This window comes from Drosophila melanogaster, chromosome 2L (genome assembly GCF_000001215.4).
Source record: "Drosophila melanogaster chromosome 2L".
Classification (NCBI taxonomy): domain Eukaryota; kingdom Metazoa; phylum Arthropoda; class Insecta; order Diptera; family Drosophilidae; genus Drosophila; species Drosophila melanogaster.
In genome coordinates, this window is record NT_033779.5 from 1014546 (window position 1) to 1032879 (window position 18334).

At 47.0% G+C, this 18334-nt stretch overlaps 2 protein-coding genes and 1 non-coding gene across 5 annotated transcripts in view; 1 reads left to right on the forward strand and 2 right to left on the reverse strand.

The window, feature by feature from the left end:
• The window catches only part of IA-2 (IA-2 protein tyrosine phosphatase), a 39676-nt gene that overhangs the window by 6168 nt on the left and 15174 nt on the right, over window positions 1-18334 (reverse strand). For all 3 annotated transcript variants that reach the window (NM_164401.5, NM_134718.6, NM_001272922.1), the window contains 8 exons: window positions 4723-4776; window positions 3166-3223; window positions 1594-3096; window positions 1448-1531; window positions 770-1382; window positions 490-711; window positions 232-429; window positions 5-171 (listed from right to left, as the gene is read on the reverse strand). In NM_164401.5, the coding sequence (NP_722672.3) occupies window positions 5-171; window positions 232-429; window positions 490-711; window positions 770-1382; window positions 1448-1531; window positions 1594-3096; window positions 3166-3223; window positions 4723-4776 (2899 nt within the window). The remainder of the gene's footprint in view (window positions 1-4; window positions 172-231; window positions 430-489; window positions 712-769; window positions 1383-1447; window positions 1532-1593; window positions 3097-3165; window positions 3224-4722; window positions 4777-18334) is intronic.
• On the forward strand, window positions 5114-14192 carry asRNA:CR46486 (antisense RNA:CR46486). Its single transcript, NR_167880.1, has 3 exons — window positions 5114-7284; window positions 7397-8957; window positions 10039-14192.
• On the reverse strand, window positions 11560-12352 carry CG4375 (uncharacterized protein). Its single transcript, NM_164402.2, has one exon. The coding sequence runs from the start codon at window positions 12238-12240 to the stop codon at window positions 11731-11733; it is 510 nt and encodes a 169-aa protein (NP_722673.1). The 5' UTR covers window positions 12241-12352; the 3' UTR covers window positions 11560-11730.

The window sequence follows — 18334 nt, forward strand, 5'->3', positions numbered from 1 at the left end:
CTACCTTCTGAAGTCCAGCAGTGCCTTTGCCTGGGCAGGCACTCCCATGTGCGGCCAGGAGAGGAAGTGAAACTGGGTGACCGTTCTGGTCTCGCTGGTGCGCAGGTTCTTCAGGTAGAAAGAACGTACGAGGTAGTCGTCACACCAAATGTGTTCACTAACAAGGTGAACCTGTGAAATAATATTATAACTTATAACTTATCCACAATAAAATCGTGAAATATTTGTTACCTCATAGATGTGATACACCTCGGCACCTTCTTCCGGCCAATAGCGCGCACAGGCCACCTCCCCGTTCTCCTGCAGGCGGCAGAGGGCCACGATGACGACGGCTCCCTGCTCCCAGATCATCTGCCAAAAGTGGGCCAAGGTCGATGGAAGTGGACCCTGGGCGGCCACATAGGCGGGCGCACGTGGATCGTGATCGGTCTGAGGAGAGAGTATCATGGATAAGTCAGGAGCAGAACCAATTTCACGCAGCACACTTACAATTGTTGATGCGTTTACATAGTCGAGTCCTTCGGCGTTGGCCAGGTGGTTCAGCACTACGCGCGAGTGGTCGTACGGCAGGGGAGCTCCGGGTCTGTTGAGACCCGCACATTGCGGCTGGGAGGCAGCCTCCCGGGCACTGGGCTCCGCCTCATAGCGGCACAGGGCCTCCCATTCCCGCTGCAAACGTCCCTTGTTGCGCAAGTGATCCTCCATGTAAGACTATGTATGTAGATTCGAATGAAATAATAGTTCAACTCATGATGCTGAGATGACTTACCAGCACCATGTGTCCGGTTGAGATGTCCATGTTCGTTAGTGCTGGCTCCTCGCTCCAGGAAGATGTGCTGGATCGCGAGGATGGCGGGCGACCTTCGTTCTCCTTACTCAGCGATGTAATCCGTCCGCTCGGTGCCGGTTCGTTTGACCCACCGCCGGCAGCGCCGCCGGTCGAATTGCCACCGCCGCCCGCTTTGCCAGCCATTCTTGCCCGGCACAATTCCTGGTAGTCCTTGCTGCAGGTCTCCGCTCCCGCAATGCCCGACTGCAGACCGCCGAGCTTGTCCCGCTTCCGGTCGTGCCGCTTGATCAGGATCAGGGTGACGAAGATCACTATCACGGCGGCCGCTCCGGCGCCAGCGAACATGTAGGCCATGATGTGGGTGACATCGGGACCCTGCTCGGCCAGCTCGATCCGAGAGGACGAGACACTGGGGTCCTGCAGGTCCTTGATCACATCACCCACCCCGGCGTGCAGCACATAGAACCCGACGCGTCTCTGGATGTTGTTCTTTACGCCGCGGTTCTCGTTGATGGTCCGTGCCACATCGCCGGCGGTTTTGCGCTCGGGGTTATTTGAGTTCACCCGGAAGCTGACTTCGTGTTGTTGAACGCTAATGAGGATTCAGTGGGTTATATATTCGGGTCGCAATCGGTGTTAGGTGTCTTAGGTACTCACGTTAAATAAGAAAAGTATCCCTGCATGTGTAGTATTTGCTCCAGCTCCTTCATGATGCGCTGCCCATCGTTCCAACTGTCGATTCTGAAGGTTAAATAATAAACAGATTAGTAATTTATAGTTTAAGGATGTTTAGCAGGACTCACGGGTTCTTGACGAACACATGCACATATTCAGTATCTACGGTGTGTGGCGCATGATCCTCGGCCGAGTGCTGTTGCTTCATGACCTTCTTCTTCTTGTGGGCATCATCCTCGTCGTTGCCCTTGATGTGGGCGGGCAGGACCTCCTTGTTGCCATGGCCCTTCTGCTTGTGCGCCTTCTCCGTCTCCAGCTGATTGCTGAGCTCGGCGGAGCCCAAGGACGGAGGTCCTAGCAGCGGTCCGGGTTTCTTCACATCCAGGCGTTCGTGGCGGGCGAATCCCAACATGTTGGCCAGCAGCGACTGCTTTACGTTCTCCGGCTCATCGGCCTGCATGCCATCGGTATCCTGTTCATCTTGGGGCATCAGGAGCAGCCCACCCTCGGTGTAGACCCGCTGGCTCTTCGCCTGCCGTGGGAAACTGTTGGAGGCCAGCATGGCCTCTTCTTCGAGAGGCGTTAGCGAGTTCCGCAGCAGACCCGACTCGAAGGCCATTTCCTGCTGCTGCAGGCTCACATCGTAGGGATCCAGCTGCTTGAAGGACGCGGGACGGCGTTTGACCAGCTCGGGAGTGGCATCCACTTCGGTTTCCACATGTCTGAATCTTAAAGGCGGTTCCTGCACCAGTCCCTGTTCACCGGCCAGTTCACGGAAGAAGGAGCGCTTCGGCTGTTCGTCCTCCACCTCCTCGGCCAATCCTCCCCTGGAGCGACCCCTTGCTCTCTTGAAAGGAGCAAAGTTGTCCGGGAAGTACAGCTCGCTCGACTCGTTCACCTCCTCGGGAGGCACGTAGACCGGTGCCTTGGCCTGCTCCTGCTGCTCCTTCAGCTCGCGCTGCTGCTGCTGCTCCACAATGGCCTCCAGTTGGTCCATAGCATTCGGCTGTGCCGCCGGCTTCCTCTGGTAAGGTTGCGGATCAGGCTCGGAGGCGGCCAAAATCTGGTACAGTTCCAGCCGGTTCTGCTCCGCCCGGCGATCGGCATCCTGCTCCGCCGCCGCCAATTGCTGCTCGCGCTCGATTCTCTGTCGCTCGGTGTCCAGGAAGGCGTCCATGATGCTCGGCGCGTCCAGCTGGGTACTCTGCCCGTGTCCGTCCATCTTGCCAAAGTGCTCCAGCTCCGAGGGATCGTGCCTCAGCCGCCGGCGATCCTGAAGCATCCTGTTGAGGTACATATCGTCCGCATCGCTTTCTCGCACCTGCTTCTTCCGCAACGCCGGGTAGAATTGCGCCGGACCAGCGGGCTGTTCGTAGTAATCCAGTTCGGCTTCCGGTTCCGGCGGAGTGAAGCGCACGTAGGCCAATGCACTCGCCGGATCCCCGAACTCCGGTGGAGTCGGCGCCAAGTTCGCGCATAGATTCGGTGGAAGCTGTTGTTGTCGCTGGAGCGAGAAAAGTGACCCCTGGATGCGGCACTGCACGTACGGATGGTCCCATCCTAGGCCGGCGCCCTGGAGTTCCTCCAGCATGGTGGCCAGCACACGGGACTGGTCCTCAGTGAGTGGTGTCCTGTGGAGTGTGGAATGCGGAATGTATTAGAACGATGTTCTTTAACTTTAACTTAATCAGGATACTTACTTCTCAATGTCCTCAACGTCGACACCGGTGGTTGGGATGCACTTGCCGAATATGTTGTCTGTAATTTGAAGGCAAGTCGAATGGGTTAGTAGAATTAACTCACAGTAGTATCCTTGTGTTGAGCTTAAGGCAACCCATCTAGTACTTTCGACTTACAACTTAAGCCAAATTTGCTTTCAACTTTGCAGCCAACAGATGTTCCAACTGAAGAACTTAAGCGAATTTATTATATGAACTTTAAGTCCCCCGACCTACAAATTAAATAAAAGCTTGTAACTTTGACTTAACTATATGCTATCTTTATCTGATCCTGTACTGAATTCCCGAAATTCGCGTTCTTTTACATGCAGTGAAGCCATTGTCATCATCAGTTGAGATATTAATAGGGCATGCAACTGCATTAATGGAGCCCGTCTTACAATAGTTGTCCGTTCCCGCTCCTTGTTGCCCGGAATCCTGCCATCAGCACCTTTTGTTTTCATTGTGATTTACGACCATTTAAATGCATATCCTTGCGGCTTGTCTTTGGCGTAATTTGCATAATGTAAATGCTTTTCTCATGCGGACGGAACCGTGACTGCGGCGACTGAAACTGAAACCGAAGCAGCCACTGCGAGTGCATACATATGTGTGAGCCACGCCACTGCACCTCGCACCGCCCCCTTTTGAGGTCAACCATTTTCTCAGCAATTTTCGCCATTTTTCGCATCTTTTTTCCTGCTGCAGCTGCTTTCCAATTGTTCTGTACGGCCCTCCTGCTCCACCCCTCGTTGTGCTTACATAAGTAATTGAGTGTGTTCTCGATAATGCACTGGCAGTCGGCAACCCCCAAATCCCCACATCTCCACATCCCTCCATCTGGATGTCCCAATCTTCACCAGCTTCCACACACTTTGTTTTGGTGTCGTTTTGTGTGAACTCTGACCCGGCATTGAAGAGCTCTGCAAATACGAATAATATGCCCGGGGCCAGAGTTGGCCTTCTCCGGCTGAGTTTTCCCGCAGTTGCACTAACTCCTTGCCTTTGACCCACAAATGGGCATTTTTGTCTGGAGATGCATTTTGGCAACATTTGTGGGTAATGGCAGCGGAAATCGAAAGTGAAAGCCTTTTTTGTGCTCGAAGCGATAAAAGTCAGGCTCTGACTTAATCTCTTTGAGACTTTAAGTAACCATTAGGAAGGATATCATGAGTCGAAAACTTTATCCGCTATTTTGTACGTTTAAGTAACGAGTGTTGTTTTAGAATTGCATTTTTAATTGCTTCGAAAAGTTTTTTCAGCGGCATATTAAATGTCCTCTTTTCCGAATGAAAACTAATGAACTAGCTGTCATTTAGCATATCTAATGCCCCAAATTTTGGGGAAACATCTAAGCTTTTCCCTTCCTTGGCCTCCAACGCCCCTTAACTATGCTGCTAATCCCTTTTCTTGGTGGCCAAATTCAATTTCGCCAAACTTGGCGTCCTTTGTTCCCCGGCTCACCGATAACCGCAATCTGGGTCTTAAGTCCATCTTAACTGGGTGTCGCCGTGTCCGGGTGTCTTATCTAATACTCACCATCGTAGCAGACCTCGGAGTGCGGGATGCATAGCGTCCTAACAAACTGGCAGCCTGTAACAAAAAACGGGAAGAAAGAAAGGGAAAGTCTTTGGTTAGCATGGAAGTACATGAAAGAGTTGTTTAGCCGACGCCATTATGATCGGGTAAGTGGAAAGCGGAGCAGTCTTTCAGTTGAGACATAATGATGTGGTAAGAGCCAAATCAGCATTACCACGCTAAGCAGACTTCCACCCCCAAGGAACCCCCATCATCACCCCCCCCCCCCCTATCATCCTCATACCCCACTGGCTTTTCCTGCTTTTCCTGCTGGTGGTGTCATGTGTCGCTTGCTTGACTCTCGGCTAAATAAACGCTTTTTACGAGCATGTCGCACATGGCTAACACACACAACCACCCACCCGCCCACGCACACACACAACACATCCACACAGACTGACACACTGACACCAGTGGCAGGCGAAGACAACTACAAATTCCTGGCCCGAATATATCCTCCTCTGCGGCCGTTAGTCAAATGTCTTCTGAGTGACGTCAACAAGAACGCCCGCATCGCATCGGGAATTTGCCAGTGAAAAATTTGCCTCCTCCTCAGCCGTCCCCTTCCTGGTCATGTGTAGAGCACGTCCTCCACATCCTCCACGTCCTTTGAGCTCCGCCCACGCCCGAAAACAACCGGCTCACTTTGGAACTTTGTTGTCAACAGTTTTCGTGGTCTTTGCCCGGCTTTAACTTTTGGCCTGTGACAACCGAAAAGGGCGAGGACGCTTCGACATTTGTTGGCCATTAATTAAGCCAAAGTAATTTCATTTGGCTGCCCCACAAGCTCCTCCAAGCTTCCACACCCGAAACCCCCCACAAATGCCGCATTTCTGGCTGTTTTGTTTTTAATTGCTAAATAATTGCAGGACGGGCAATACGGGCAGCAAATATTAATCTCGCCGTTCTGTGGGTCGCTGGGGCGATAAGAGAGCCGCCTGAATGCGCAGTAATTAAGATGCCTCAAAGATTCTCTGATGAATCCATCAGTCAGTCGGAAATTGTAGCTTGGAATCACTTCATATAACAACATTCGGAAAAAGTATGCACAAAAGTCTTGTACCATTGGTTCAATTCGTTCAAAGTTGGAATTTATTGTAGCAAACCCCGAACACTTCTATCTTGTGTCATCATGGCAAAGCGATTAAAAACGGCACGAAATCCTCTGACACTTTTCGCCCAAGTACCTGCTATCCAAGTCGAGCTATAAAATTCTTAATGACTCTTTGGTTCAAGTGCGATAAACTTGATTTTTATTCTCTGTGTAGTTGGTCGAGTGGCTACATTGTTTGACCATATGAAGTCCTTTCCATCCTTTCTGCCATCCTCAGCATCGTCGAGTCGACAGATTGAAGTGCACTCCGCAACCAGAGGCAAGGACCATAAGCGCTCACTTGTCTCCTTTTCAGTGCAAAAGTCCTGTGCCGCTGGGAAAACAGTCAATAAATGTGGCGACACAGGCCGTCTGTCTATTTGTCAATAGGCCAACAGAGACGTGACCTGAATGCCGGACGGAAAAGCAATATTGAAAGCCCCGACGCGAAAATAGAAACTAATTAAATGAGAGATGGTCGGGCAATTTCGAAGCAAGTGAGCGGTCTAATTGCCCTGCCTCGTCTGCGATGAAAACTTGAAGAGACCAATCGACCCAAGGGATGCCACCCACACCTCATAAATATGCGAGCTCATGGTCGCTATCCAGGTGCATTGTTTTTCCGTTGTACCTGGCCCAGCTTTTCCTTTTTCCTCCACTTTCCTCCCCACTGATAAACTGATAAGTTGCGGCGTATGCGCAACGTGGCATGACGTGCCGCATCCATAGGCCATTTCAACGCCATGCAAATGCGTTCTGGCAATAAAAGTAAGAGGCATCCTTCGTACACAGCGGCTAAAAGCTTTTACGGCAACAAAATCCCCGTCGGATTGCAACTATCTGCGCGTCATGCTCTTCGCTGTCCGTCGTGATGGTGATGCAACTATTATTTATGGCTAGTTCGATTTACCACGCTGGCGGGAATGGGGGCGAATGGGAATGGCAGTGAAAAGCCAAGACCTCGACCGCAAGAAGGAAACGGCAAAGCCTGGCCAGCTTTCATCGGGATTGGCAATCAACAAATCAAAATCTAGGACGTCGATGGGGGTGCAATCGTCCTTTTGTGCTGGCCCTGAATTGATTGATAAGTCGGCCACTTGATTGCTGGCTCCCAGTAGGGAAATCTTGGCCAGCCTAAATTGCGCCACAAACCAACGTTTGTTGCTGGGCAAACACAGTGGAGACGCAACAATTTAATAAATTTGCAGTCCCCGGGCGAAATTGAAAATTCCGAGCGCATTACCCTTCTTCTCGCTGCGGTTGCTGTGGCAGCCGCCTCGACAGGATGCCCATCTCCACTTCAACCCACCCCCAATACCCATCATTTTGATTGATGTCCACCGCCACACCGCACATAGTTAAGAGGAAGCTCCTTAGGAATTTTCCGCCTGGCCAGGGCTGTTTACTTATGAGACTCGCCTGGCGCCTTGGTGAGTTTTCCAGGTCCTGTTTGCTTTTGGGTCAGGGCATTTAAAAAAGAAAGATTTTCATTTCATAACGACATTTTTCCATTTTTTCTCCCGTCATCTGGCCACGACGCAGGCACACACATACACGCTCACGGCCAGGACACGTGTGCCCCGGACAACGTGTGGTATGTGTAATATGCGGAGGCGAGCGTTGAGAGCTCGGGCGACATCTTTAATGACAATAACGAATGTCCGCACTCTGATTACGTGCGGCATTTACCACAGGCAGCCGAAGCAGCAAAAAAGTGTGCAAACACACATTTCATGGGGCCACTCACAACGGGACCTTCTATAGAATATGGATCAAAATGTATACAAAATCTGAACTTATGGTAAAAGAATAATAAATAGATGCAAATAATCTCAGCATTTGGCTCAAGAATATATGAGCTTTAAAAGGATTTCCTCTTGAATGTAAAATATGTTGCCTTCGAGTTTGAAAAGAAAGATTTCAGCGTTAGAAGGATACATTTCTAAAATCATTCCACATTTTTTTGCTCTATAAACAAACTTTACCTAGGAGAAAAGCTGATTAAAATTGTAATCGCCTAGGATACAGTAAAAGGCGTAGGAACAAGCAGGGAAATAAAGGGTAATGATGTTTCCATTCACATAATACCATTTAATTAACATAAAACGTTTAATATTTTCCTGAGCTTGGGACTTGAGCCTCTTTGCTTTGAATTAAAGTTGAAAGTGAAGTTGTATCAAAGGATTAAATCCTTGCCAAAATGCCAGTTAAAAACATAATTGCTGAGTCTGTGACTGCACGGCACAGTAACCAAAATCGAACTGGTGCTTAAAAGACACAATTACAAGGCCTGGCAGGATGTTGTTAGACACAGAAACACGAAAACAAGGCGTATTTCCCCCTTTGGCCGGCTGAAGGGAAAATATGCCTTAAAGTCGTCCCGCGGGCCACAATACTTTATACTCTGCGTTGACAGTACGTGTCAATGCTGGGGCGAACAATGCTCTGGGAACAACTGTCAGGGAGGCAGGCGCACAAAGAAAATAAATAATAACAAAGGACATTAATCATGACAACGACAAGGCAAAGGACTTTTCCCCCGCCTCGCAGGAGGACGAACGGATGGGAGACTGGGTGGCTCGATGGCGGGGCAGTGCCAATGGCAAAGCAAACATGATGCAAGTGTTCCACACAGCTCGTTAAAGGGCAGCATAACAAGCACACACACACACACACACACTCGCAGCGCACAGGACCTGTTTATGCATTAAAGTCCTGCTCCTGCCTACTTGACTTGCTAAGCGTTTAATGCCATCGCACACATGCGCCACTCGCGCCAAGCAAACAGAATAACAAACAAATGAAAAGCAACGCGGATGCACTGCCTCCACGGCTTTTCCTTATCGCTTTCCCCCTTCCACGGCTCAGCTGCAGCTGAAAAGTTGTCGCTGCTTTGGAGCTTTATTAAGTGTAAATAAGCAGCGGCATTTCACAGCAGCTTCGGGTCCTGCAGCCACATTCCTTTGAGTGGGGCATTCCTTACGGCAGGACCTGCCACACCGAAGCAAAAAAGCAGCCCTTTAGTCCCACTAAGCTCGTCACTCAGAGAGCAAAGAGTGCTTTTTACCGCAGCTAGTAAAAAATAAATAACTCATAAAAGGAGGTTTAAGCATAAAAATGTTTAAGCTACATAACTACATAACATAAAGTATTGAAAAGCATTATACTTTCAATGAACAATATATTAACGTACAACATTTTCTTTTGTTCCAGGACTTTTGACTCACAATTGGAGCTGATTACTGCTGAATGAATATGCAGATTTTTAAAGGATTTCATATGGAATTTCTTTCGGTGCTTTCTCCTCCAACATGTTGCTGCCACCGAGCTGTTTTTCATTTTCTCTCCGTCGCCGCCGGCTTCTTGATTTATGCGCACTCATTTTATTCATAAATTTTAAACACGTTTGACGTCGTTGGTCGTTGGTTTGGGTCTATGGAAATCGGGTGCTTTTCCCTCTGGTATGCCGACTGTCTCCGGCTTTTCCGGGGAGCGGGTCGTTGATTTATCTGGCCACATTTCTAAACAAATATTTCTGGCCTTTCCGGGCGACCGACGCCAGCGACCCAAGCAAATTTGGCACGCAATTAGGCGGCTTGGTTTGTATTTTTTGGAGCGTCCAGCATAAATAAAAGTTTCTTATGGTAGCCACTTTGACCTCCTCCCCCCTTTCGTCATCCCAGGTCCTGGCAGTAATAAATTGAGTGCCACTTCTGACCAGGCCGAAAGCAGTAGGCTGTAGGGTGCTTGTAAAGTGCTTGGGCGGGCATGCAGATCAAATTGTACTCTGAAAATGTTTATTTGTTTACGGTTCATCAAACAGGAGACTGCTGGATGTCAACACTGTTCAAATATGTGTCAACTACCTGTCCGAAAACTGTTTGTTTTTCAGATAAGCAGACTGTTTGTGACTTAGAGACGCATGTGAAATATGAGCTATCAAAATACTTAGATTACTTCTTACTTTGATCTGAATAAAAATACTGACAGGACTTGAGAGACATATTCGTAGGCGCCTCAAAGTATGCAATGCAAAGTGACGGCATGAATTTTAAGGATAGTGAAACACTTGGAATAGAACCCTGTGACAAGCAGATAAGAACCCTTGAAGGATAATAAATTCCCTCGACTGAAACAATAAATCCATTTGTCTAATCCATTGTTACAAGTCTTTTCTGATTCAGAAACTTATCTTTAATTTGCACCAACCAAACTAACAAACACTTCTGCTTTTCTCGTTCATTATTCGCTGTCTGTGCGGATGACGAATTTCCAATGAAATTCCTAACGAACTCGCTTGTCTCATTTCCATGACTCTGCTTTGGTCATCTGCACGATGCCAAGTTCAAATTATATCAGAAAATGGTTGATGGAGGGAGGAATGGGCCGAGAAACCAGTTTTAATTTAAACTGAAAAACTGCACTGAGTGCCAGCGCTTTCAGCTGCATCTTCGCATGCTGACATGAACATGATTTCTGCTCTGGCCAACAGGGTCTTCTGTACATCATTTTGTCATTTCATTCATGAAGTCCTTTGAATCCGGCTGCACTTTGTGGGCGATTTATTAGGAATTCTGTTTCCAAAGTGACCTGAAACGGACCAGCAGTCGGCCCTTGCCAAGCTGAAAAAGGGGAGAGCGCGGTTTGGCCCTCAATCGAATACGCATTTGGATTGGGATTGAAATTGAAATTTCAAATATGATGGCTGATTGCTGGCCTCGGGCGTACAGGCACCGGTTGATGGGCATCCTGTGGCATCCTGTGCCATCCTGTGGCATCCTGCGGCATCCACTGACATGGGGCTCACTGCTCGTTGCATGTCAGCAAATGCATTCGGGAAAAAGCCCAAGAGGTAAGTGCATCAACATTAGATGGATTTATGCCAGGTTTGCTGGATCACAAATCCATGCAAATGACCTAGGAGCACACCAAATAAAACACAATTTAATGGGATACACCTTTCACAATGATAAAAATCAGTTGATTTAGCCGTTGCAATTGATTTAATTAAATGCAAATATGTAAGTTATGACCATTGTCGCCACCACTTTGCGTTTCAATAGATTTAATGTGTAATTACTTTTCCAATTTGCCATAAAAGAATACACACAAATCTCGATTGCTTATTACGTGGGCCACATTTTTCGCCATTTCCCGGCCGCCGTGACGTGGCCCTTCATTTTCCCCACTTTCCACGTCTCTTAGTATTTCTCGGCTCTTTGGTTCTCATTAATGTTTAGGCAGCTTTTAATTTGCGCTCATTAATGGGCAGGGCGAAATCGAAGAAAGGAGCAAGCGGCTGGGCTGATGGCACCGGGAAAACTGGAGAATGGAACTCGCTTATGAATTTCATTAATTTCCGCAGAGTTGTTGCCCTGCCACTGCGGCTGTTTGTGTGCTGCTGTTGGGCATGAAAAATTCATTAGATGTTTTGCATAAATTATGGCCGCCGAAAGTTCAACGAGGATAGTCAAGGATAGTCTAAAAAACAACTGCAAATTATTCCGCAAACTTTCCCCAAAACATTTGGCTGACAAAATCGCCCAATTTATCGTTGAAGTGAAAGCACACTTAGGTCAAATATTTGACGCCCCAAAAGTTTCCGATTTACAGCCCCAAGCGACCAATTAAAGTTGTCCCGAAAATGTCAAATTAAATATGACCTACTTTTTCCAATTTTTAAGTTGAAATGGAGAAATTGCATTACGGTAGCTACTGAACGTGGTACGTTTATTTCAAAATGAGTCGCGATATGATTTTTAATTACAAAGTACTACAAAATGATTTAAATACAAACTATGTGTAAACAATAAAATCGATTGGAGAAACCTCGAGCTCCTAGCTTGACCAATGATTCTACACAATGATTCCTTGATTTAGAAGGCACTACTGCGACTATGAGGAGCTATAACGCCACCAGCCATAGTCAGTCGACGGTGGATGCGGGGGGCAGGGGACTTGAGAGGAGCCACAAAGGCCACGAGCCGAGATTGTTCAGGCTCGACCTTGGAGATTGGTTTTTCGCAGAGACCTCCGTTGGTAGTCTTGTGAGTATCTGATGGTTTGGTACGCTCCTCGACTTCACTGTGTTCCGATTCGGACTCATCACTGCTCTCCTCTGTTTGCTCATCGGAATCAGTAAGGGAATCCTCCTCGAAATCGGAATCGGAATCGGAATCCGACTCGGATTCAAAATCTGAATAGGAATCACTATTATATTCTGCATCGCTTCCATCACTCCCATCGAGCCTAGCTTTCAAATACTCCTGGACCAACTTGCACTGCTCCTTCATTGACATACTCATCTGTTTCGACTTTTCGAACACCTGATTGGCCAAGTCTTCGAAGGACGCGGGTTTTAAATCTATGCGCTTCTTGCTGGACATTTCTGAATTCTACAGCTTCAAAGAAATGTCGCGTTTTATCACTTTTTTTTCAAATTTTGTTTGCACTGAGAATTTTTGTTAATTCTCAAAAACTAGCTGCGTATCGCACGAGGAGAAGGAAAGTACTGAGATTTGATGTTTATTTAAGTTTTAACGTATGTAGGACCTGCCTGCTTTGATTAAATGTTAGAAAATCTAGCGTTTCCCATTCCAGCAAACCATCTAATGAAGAAATATTTGAGTTTTGACCCTAATTTGTGTGGCCCACCGCCTAAATCCATTACAGTGGCGCCACAAAGTGTGCCACGCAGGTGGGGCAATTTAATTGCGCGGCCTCCGGGAGATAAATCAAATCATTAGTTCAAAAGGTCACTCGAGTGGGTGGCCCGGAGGTCGAAGGGCGCCTTGTGCTCCAGGGGGCGGGTAGCGGTTGTGTTAATGCCAAATTAGAGACGCCCAATGGAGCGTGATTACAGCAGGCCAAACATCGCAATAGGAACACATAAATACACATTATCCTTTGGACGGGGGGCAAAACGCTTATTTGCGTATGCGTGGCGCATAAAATCCAGTTCTTATTAAATTTCCGCACGCCTACACATGTCCTGTTCCCTGATTCCCAGATTCCCTGAATTCTGGGTGGGATAACCACGCACACCAAACGCCTTCCCCATCCCATCCAGAACAGACTGGCAATCGTGAGCAGCTGTTGGTTTGTTCCCTGGCTTTTGGCTCAATGAATTTTTGCATGTTTTTGTCGGCCCATCGAGGAACGCATGTTTTTTATCCTAACACTTGCCGCAGGCGGAGAAGCACTTCCTCGACTTCCCATTTTCCCATTTCCCTGCCCTTGGGAAGGGGCACTTCTTTGTTACACCTCCAAGGCGAAGGCGAAGGAGAAGTAAACAATATTAACATTATATTAACATTTATTTGCGTTTGCCAAAGGTTTCTCTGCTTCGCCCACTTTGTGGCAAATAAATACATTTACATACATTACGCAGCACACGAGGGTTTTCCGTAGTTTTCCCTCGCTCTCTAGTTGCCATTAAAATACACTAATAGTCCGCTGCCAAGGGCGAGCTTTCGAAAAGGCAAAAAAAAAAAAGAAATACGAGCTTGCCCCAAAAATGGGAACTTCAAAAGGCAAGTCAAAACAAAGTGCCAACAAAGTAATTGCAGGGATTTGCCTTGCGGCCAACTCGATGGGGATATTTGGTGGGATGTGGGAGGGAGGGAATGGGGTGGGGTCAGCGCCTAGGCCATTTTCCATTTCCCATTTCCCTACCATGCGAGTATGTGTATATGTGCTGGGATCTGGAACAAGGGAGTAGCAACCAGTTGCCGCGCCATTTTCTCGTTTTGTTTGGCTCCATTTTTCGAATGTGCCAAAATGTATAAATGTAACTGCTGTGCATGGGCTGTCCTTTGAACAATTTTACGCATATTTGCACTTAAATATAACATTGCCCCCGTATGCGAACATATACATATATGGCCAGATATTTACGATGGCACGTTAATTTTTATGACATTTTCTCGCTGGCAACTCGAATGCCTCTCAAAGTGCCCGCCAGACAGCGATTCCAATTCGCATTATGTCAGGTTTACGAACGGATATATATCTCAAAGGGACCAGCGACACGGGCTAATAAACCTATTAAATTTGGTGATAAATGCTCGAGAGCAGCCTCAAAAACCTGCACACATCTCACTCATAACTGGCCATTAAATATTTTGTGTCACATGAAACCAAGTTATGATCAATTGGCAAGTCAGCTTTTGGGCTTTTAATTCTTTGCTGATCTTTAAGGATACAATGCATTCGGATTCGCATCCTATCTGAATTTAAATAAGGACACTTCAAATGATCTACTGAGCAGCATCGTAGTCGCATCGATCTCAAATTTTATTGCTATCTTCTGTTGCCTGAGCATAGGACTCCTCTTACATGCCTGCATATAAACGATGATTGCGGTTATTATTCATTAGCCGCCTTTGTCAATTTCCCAGCTGGACTTTTCCCAGGCTGCTCTTGATTATCTGCGATTTTTCCTGCCAATCGGGAGTGGGGGAGGCGGACGAGTGTCTGCCACGGTTCATTGGCCATTCAATATCTTTTTTCCGCTCGATTGCTAGTCTCTGGGCGGAATGCACGGGGCGGAGATAGTCTGACCTCCGACCCCTTGGTTTGTGGGCCAGACTGAAGTCCAGGTGGGCGGCATCTTGAGAAGGGGCATGGCCATAACAGGCATTCTCGGATGATGTGTGTGTGTGCCCATTGTTTCATTTTATCTCTTAATTACATCTCCATCTGACCATTGAAAGCCTTCGGCTCGGAAAGTTTAATTAACTCGGCAGGACCTCTTGTTGGCCAGTTGGAGTGGCGATATGTGCCAGTTGCCGGTGCTTCGAACCGATACTAAGCGCAATTTTGTGTGCCACATAATTGAATGGCCACTAAAATCTACTAAATATGACAGAGTCGAGTGTGCAGGCTTCGGTCGCAAATTCATTAATTTCAGGAATGTTTCACACAGTGCAACAGATAAGGCCATCAAAACAGCACACATGTGAATACGGGCACAAAAGAAATATTATTTCTGTGGCTTGCCATTTGCACTAGATTATCAATAACTTTGTTTCTCGTTTCTACACGAACATTTAGACATTTATTGAATGCCATACTAATTTTATTGAAGCGAAGACATTCGCATTTTGTGTATATAAGCCAAATTCCTTAAATAATAAAAGAGCTTAGATAGTTTTATTTTCCTTGTATATCGCATGAAATATTCATCATGCAAACTAATTTGGTTATTTGGAAAATATTTAAGCTACTCCAAGAGCAGTCAATCACTGGTCTACACTCGTTTTACTTGCAATTTCTGTCCAATTTTCAGCATGAGATTCCCAGGCAAATCCCTCGCATCTAACTGTTTTCCACTTAGCACAACTTAATCCCCTGAACGGAAACTCAAACTGAAAACTGGAATAAAACGCCTGTAGTCCTGCGAGGACAATGGCAAATGAGGGGAAGTGCCACCCCCCCCCCTCTCTCTCACAATCTCTTGCACTACATATATATATGTGTGCGCTGCATGGTGCAAAGTGCGTTGTGAGCCTGTCGGCAGTAATTGTGGCGCTTAGCAGGACGGACATTCGGGGATTAGCTGCAGATGCAACTGCAACTCCAGCGCTTTCTGGTGTCGCGTTTCCCCACCATTTCCCCCCAAATTGAGCGTGCCATAACGGGTGGGGGTGGTTGTGCATCCTCCGAGGCGCAAGGATATCTCCTTCAGAGAGAGGAGAGCCTTTCTTCGGCTCGAGGCATTCTTTTCGGTTCATTGTTCACTGATACTCGATTATGTCGGCAATATGTTTACGTTAACAAAACCCCACCCCCAGAATATCCTTGCAGCAGACAGCAATTTGTTCCAAATGACTTGGCGAGGCGCAAATTGAGTGCATTTTCATTAGTCGCAAGTTGTTTGCCATTTGAGAAATTAAATTACCGTCGTTGAGTCAAGGAGTTGCAATCGGAGACGCCTCAACTGCTGCACAGCAATTATTTGTCCGGCTCACTCTCGCACTCACCCAACCAAAGGCTTTGCAAGAAGGAGACCATCCCACTATCCACTGGATAGCTCCAACAACATCATCATCGTCTTCACCATAATCACTATCATCGGAACCCCTCGACGCAGTCATCCAACCTTTATGAATTTCGCCCATGTGCAAAGTTATTTGGCAGTAAAAAAGAAAAAACAGGACCAGGCGAACCTTGCTCCACTTTAAACTAGAAGGGACACACAAATGCTTTCTGGGATGGAGGGCGAAAAAATACCAACAGCCAAGGTAGATTTTTCGGTTTAAGCCGAGGGGAAAGAATGCATGAGTACTCCCACCTGTCGGACCGAAAAGTCCATAGTCATGTTTTTGTTTGATAGACTTTCAGCAAGAAAGGTTGGACGAAAAACAAAAAGGTGAGAAACAAGCAGCAATGTTGAATTTAAGACCAGCTTTAAAGTTTAGAACTGGCCCCATCGCTTTGCCAACCGATAATTCCTCATTCAGGGGATATAAAATGCAATTTGCACGGCTCTTTTCAAATTGCCGCCTTAATTCAATATAGGAAAAATCGAGACCTACAGCTGGTTCCACCATGCCAAATAGCATATATAGTGCCGAAATCGACGAATATATAGCTACGAACAATTGCGGTTTGTGTGCCAGATCAACCGCAGAGCATGATGTAAAGCAACAGCCAGAGGTGGTTCACCGCATTCCATTTGGCCGAGAATAGAATTTAAAAGAGTCACCGTGGCGTATACGCAATGTGGAGCAAGTCTGTTCCAGGTTCTACATGGAAATTGCATTAGCACTGCATCCGTTTGAAAAGTTTGCCATGCAGCGGCGGCCAGCTAATTAATAATGCATTCGCATCTGATTTGAAAATGTGAAAATGTGAGAATGCGCAAAATGTAAAATCCAATTTCGATGCAATGCAAAAGGGGGCCAAGTTGGCCTTTGCATTTGGCCTGGTTTTTTTGCTTTTTTGCTTTCTGCGTGGAGATTGAACTGCATTTCATTAAGTGAACAGAACACAGGGCGAAATATGAAAACTATCTGGCGCTGCAGAAAGCTCTTCGCTGCGAGTGCAAATATTTGTATTTCAAATGAAATGAATAAATGCAGAAAAAGTTGAACGGCAGCTCCGCTCTGCTCCGCTCCTCCTCCGCCGTTTGTTGTCAGTTTAATGAAGTTGTTTTTGCCAGACTGCCGTTTGCCTTTCTCCCTGGTTGGCTGGCTAAGGTCAATGTGTTAGACACTGTTGCATGCAACAGGGAGTCCTCCAGGGGCAGACGACATGTGCCCGTCCCCCAGCTCTAGCTCCAGCTCCAGCTCCAGCTCCACCTCCTCCGACTCCTCTCGTTGCAAGAGAAGGAATGCAGAGGAGCAGCAGCAAACTGCTGTTAATTAAATTTTATTGTGCAGCCATCAAAAGTTGCACACCACAACGGGGAAGGATGAAGTGGCAGGGACACCGTGAAATATGGCAAGCAAGGAGCAGCAGGAGCTAATGATGATGTTGCTCGTTGCCAGTTGCTAATTTATACACACACCCCAGATTCCCGACACGGCCGCCAACAATGTGGAGGAGCAGTCAGCTGCACAGCCAGGACATTTATCTGTTTGTGTATCTATGTGTATGTTGTACAAGGGTGTGTACACATGTGCACCTGCGGCAGCAGCAGCAGCAGCAATCAATAAATCCCAGGACCCAGCCCAGATCCTGTTGATTCTTGCGCAATTCCGTGCATAAATGCATGGGCGGAGCTCCTGGTTAACTTTGCATGTGGGCTGACGTGGATGCAACGACAAGAGCTGCAAATTTGCATCTGCCACACAGGCAGCAACTAGTTGTTGTCATGGCAACAGCGGCAGCAGCAGTTGCAGCAGAGATGCTCGGCAGGATACGAGCTGTGAGTCCTGCAGCCTCACACCATCATGCTCGCTCTTTCTGGGCTTCTGATGCCTCCACTTGGCATGGATGCCATGAATGCGAAAGGAACTGGGGGAGATGCGCCTGATAAGCTGCAAAATGGTTGGCTTAGGCACGAGCTAAGTTTCGGAAAACGAAACTGACGGCTTGTGGTGGATAATTTATGCTTGGCTGATATCATTATGGGAATTAAATTCTCTCAAATGCCAGCTGGATTGGCTAAATGGAAAGCATAACGTCAATCAGATTAAGACGAGCGAATCCCGGAAAAGAAGCCATGCAAACGGCGTAGAGAGAGTTTCATTTTAATAAGTCCGTTGACGAATAGGAATTATATGCAATTATGGGTATATCTAAACAATTTAGCTGGGGAAGTAAACAAATGTTCTGCAAATATTGTATGTATATATGTATATTCGTGAAATAGAAAATAAATAAATTTAAAATATTCATAAGCAATAAATGTTTGTTAGATCGAATGCGCGAATACATTTTGAATGTTTTATGGGCGAGAGAGAAATTAAAACCATTGGGGTGTGAACTATGTGCAACTTTTATAGAGGAATATTCGAAGTTCTAAAACATCAG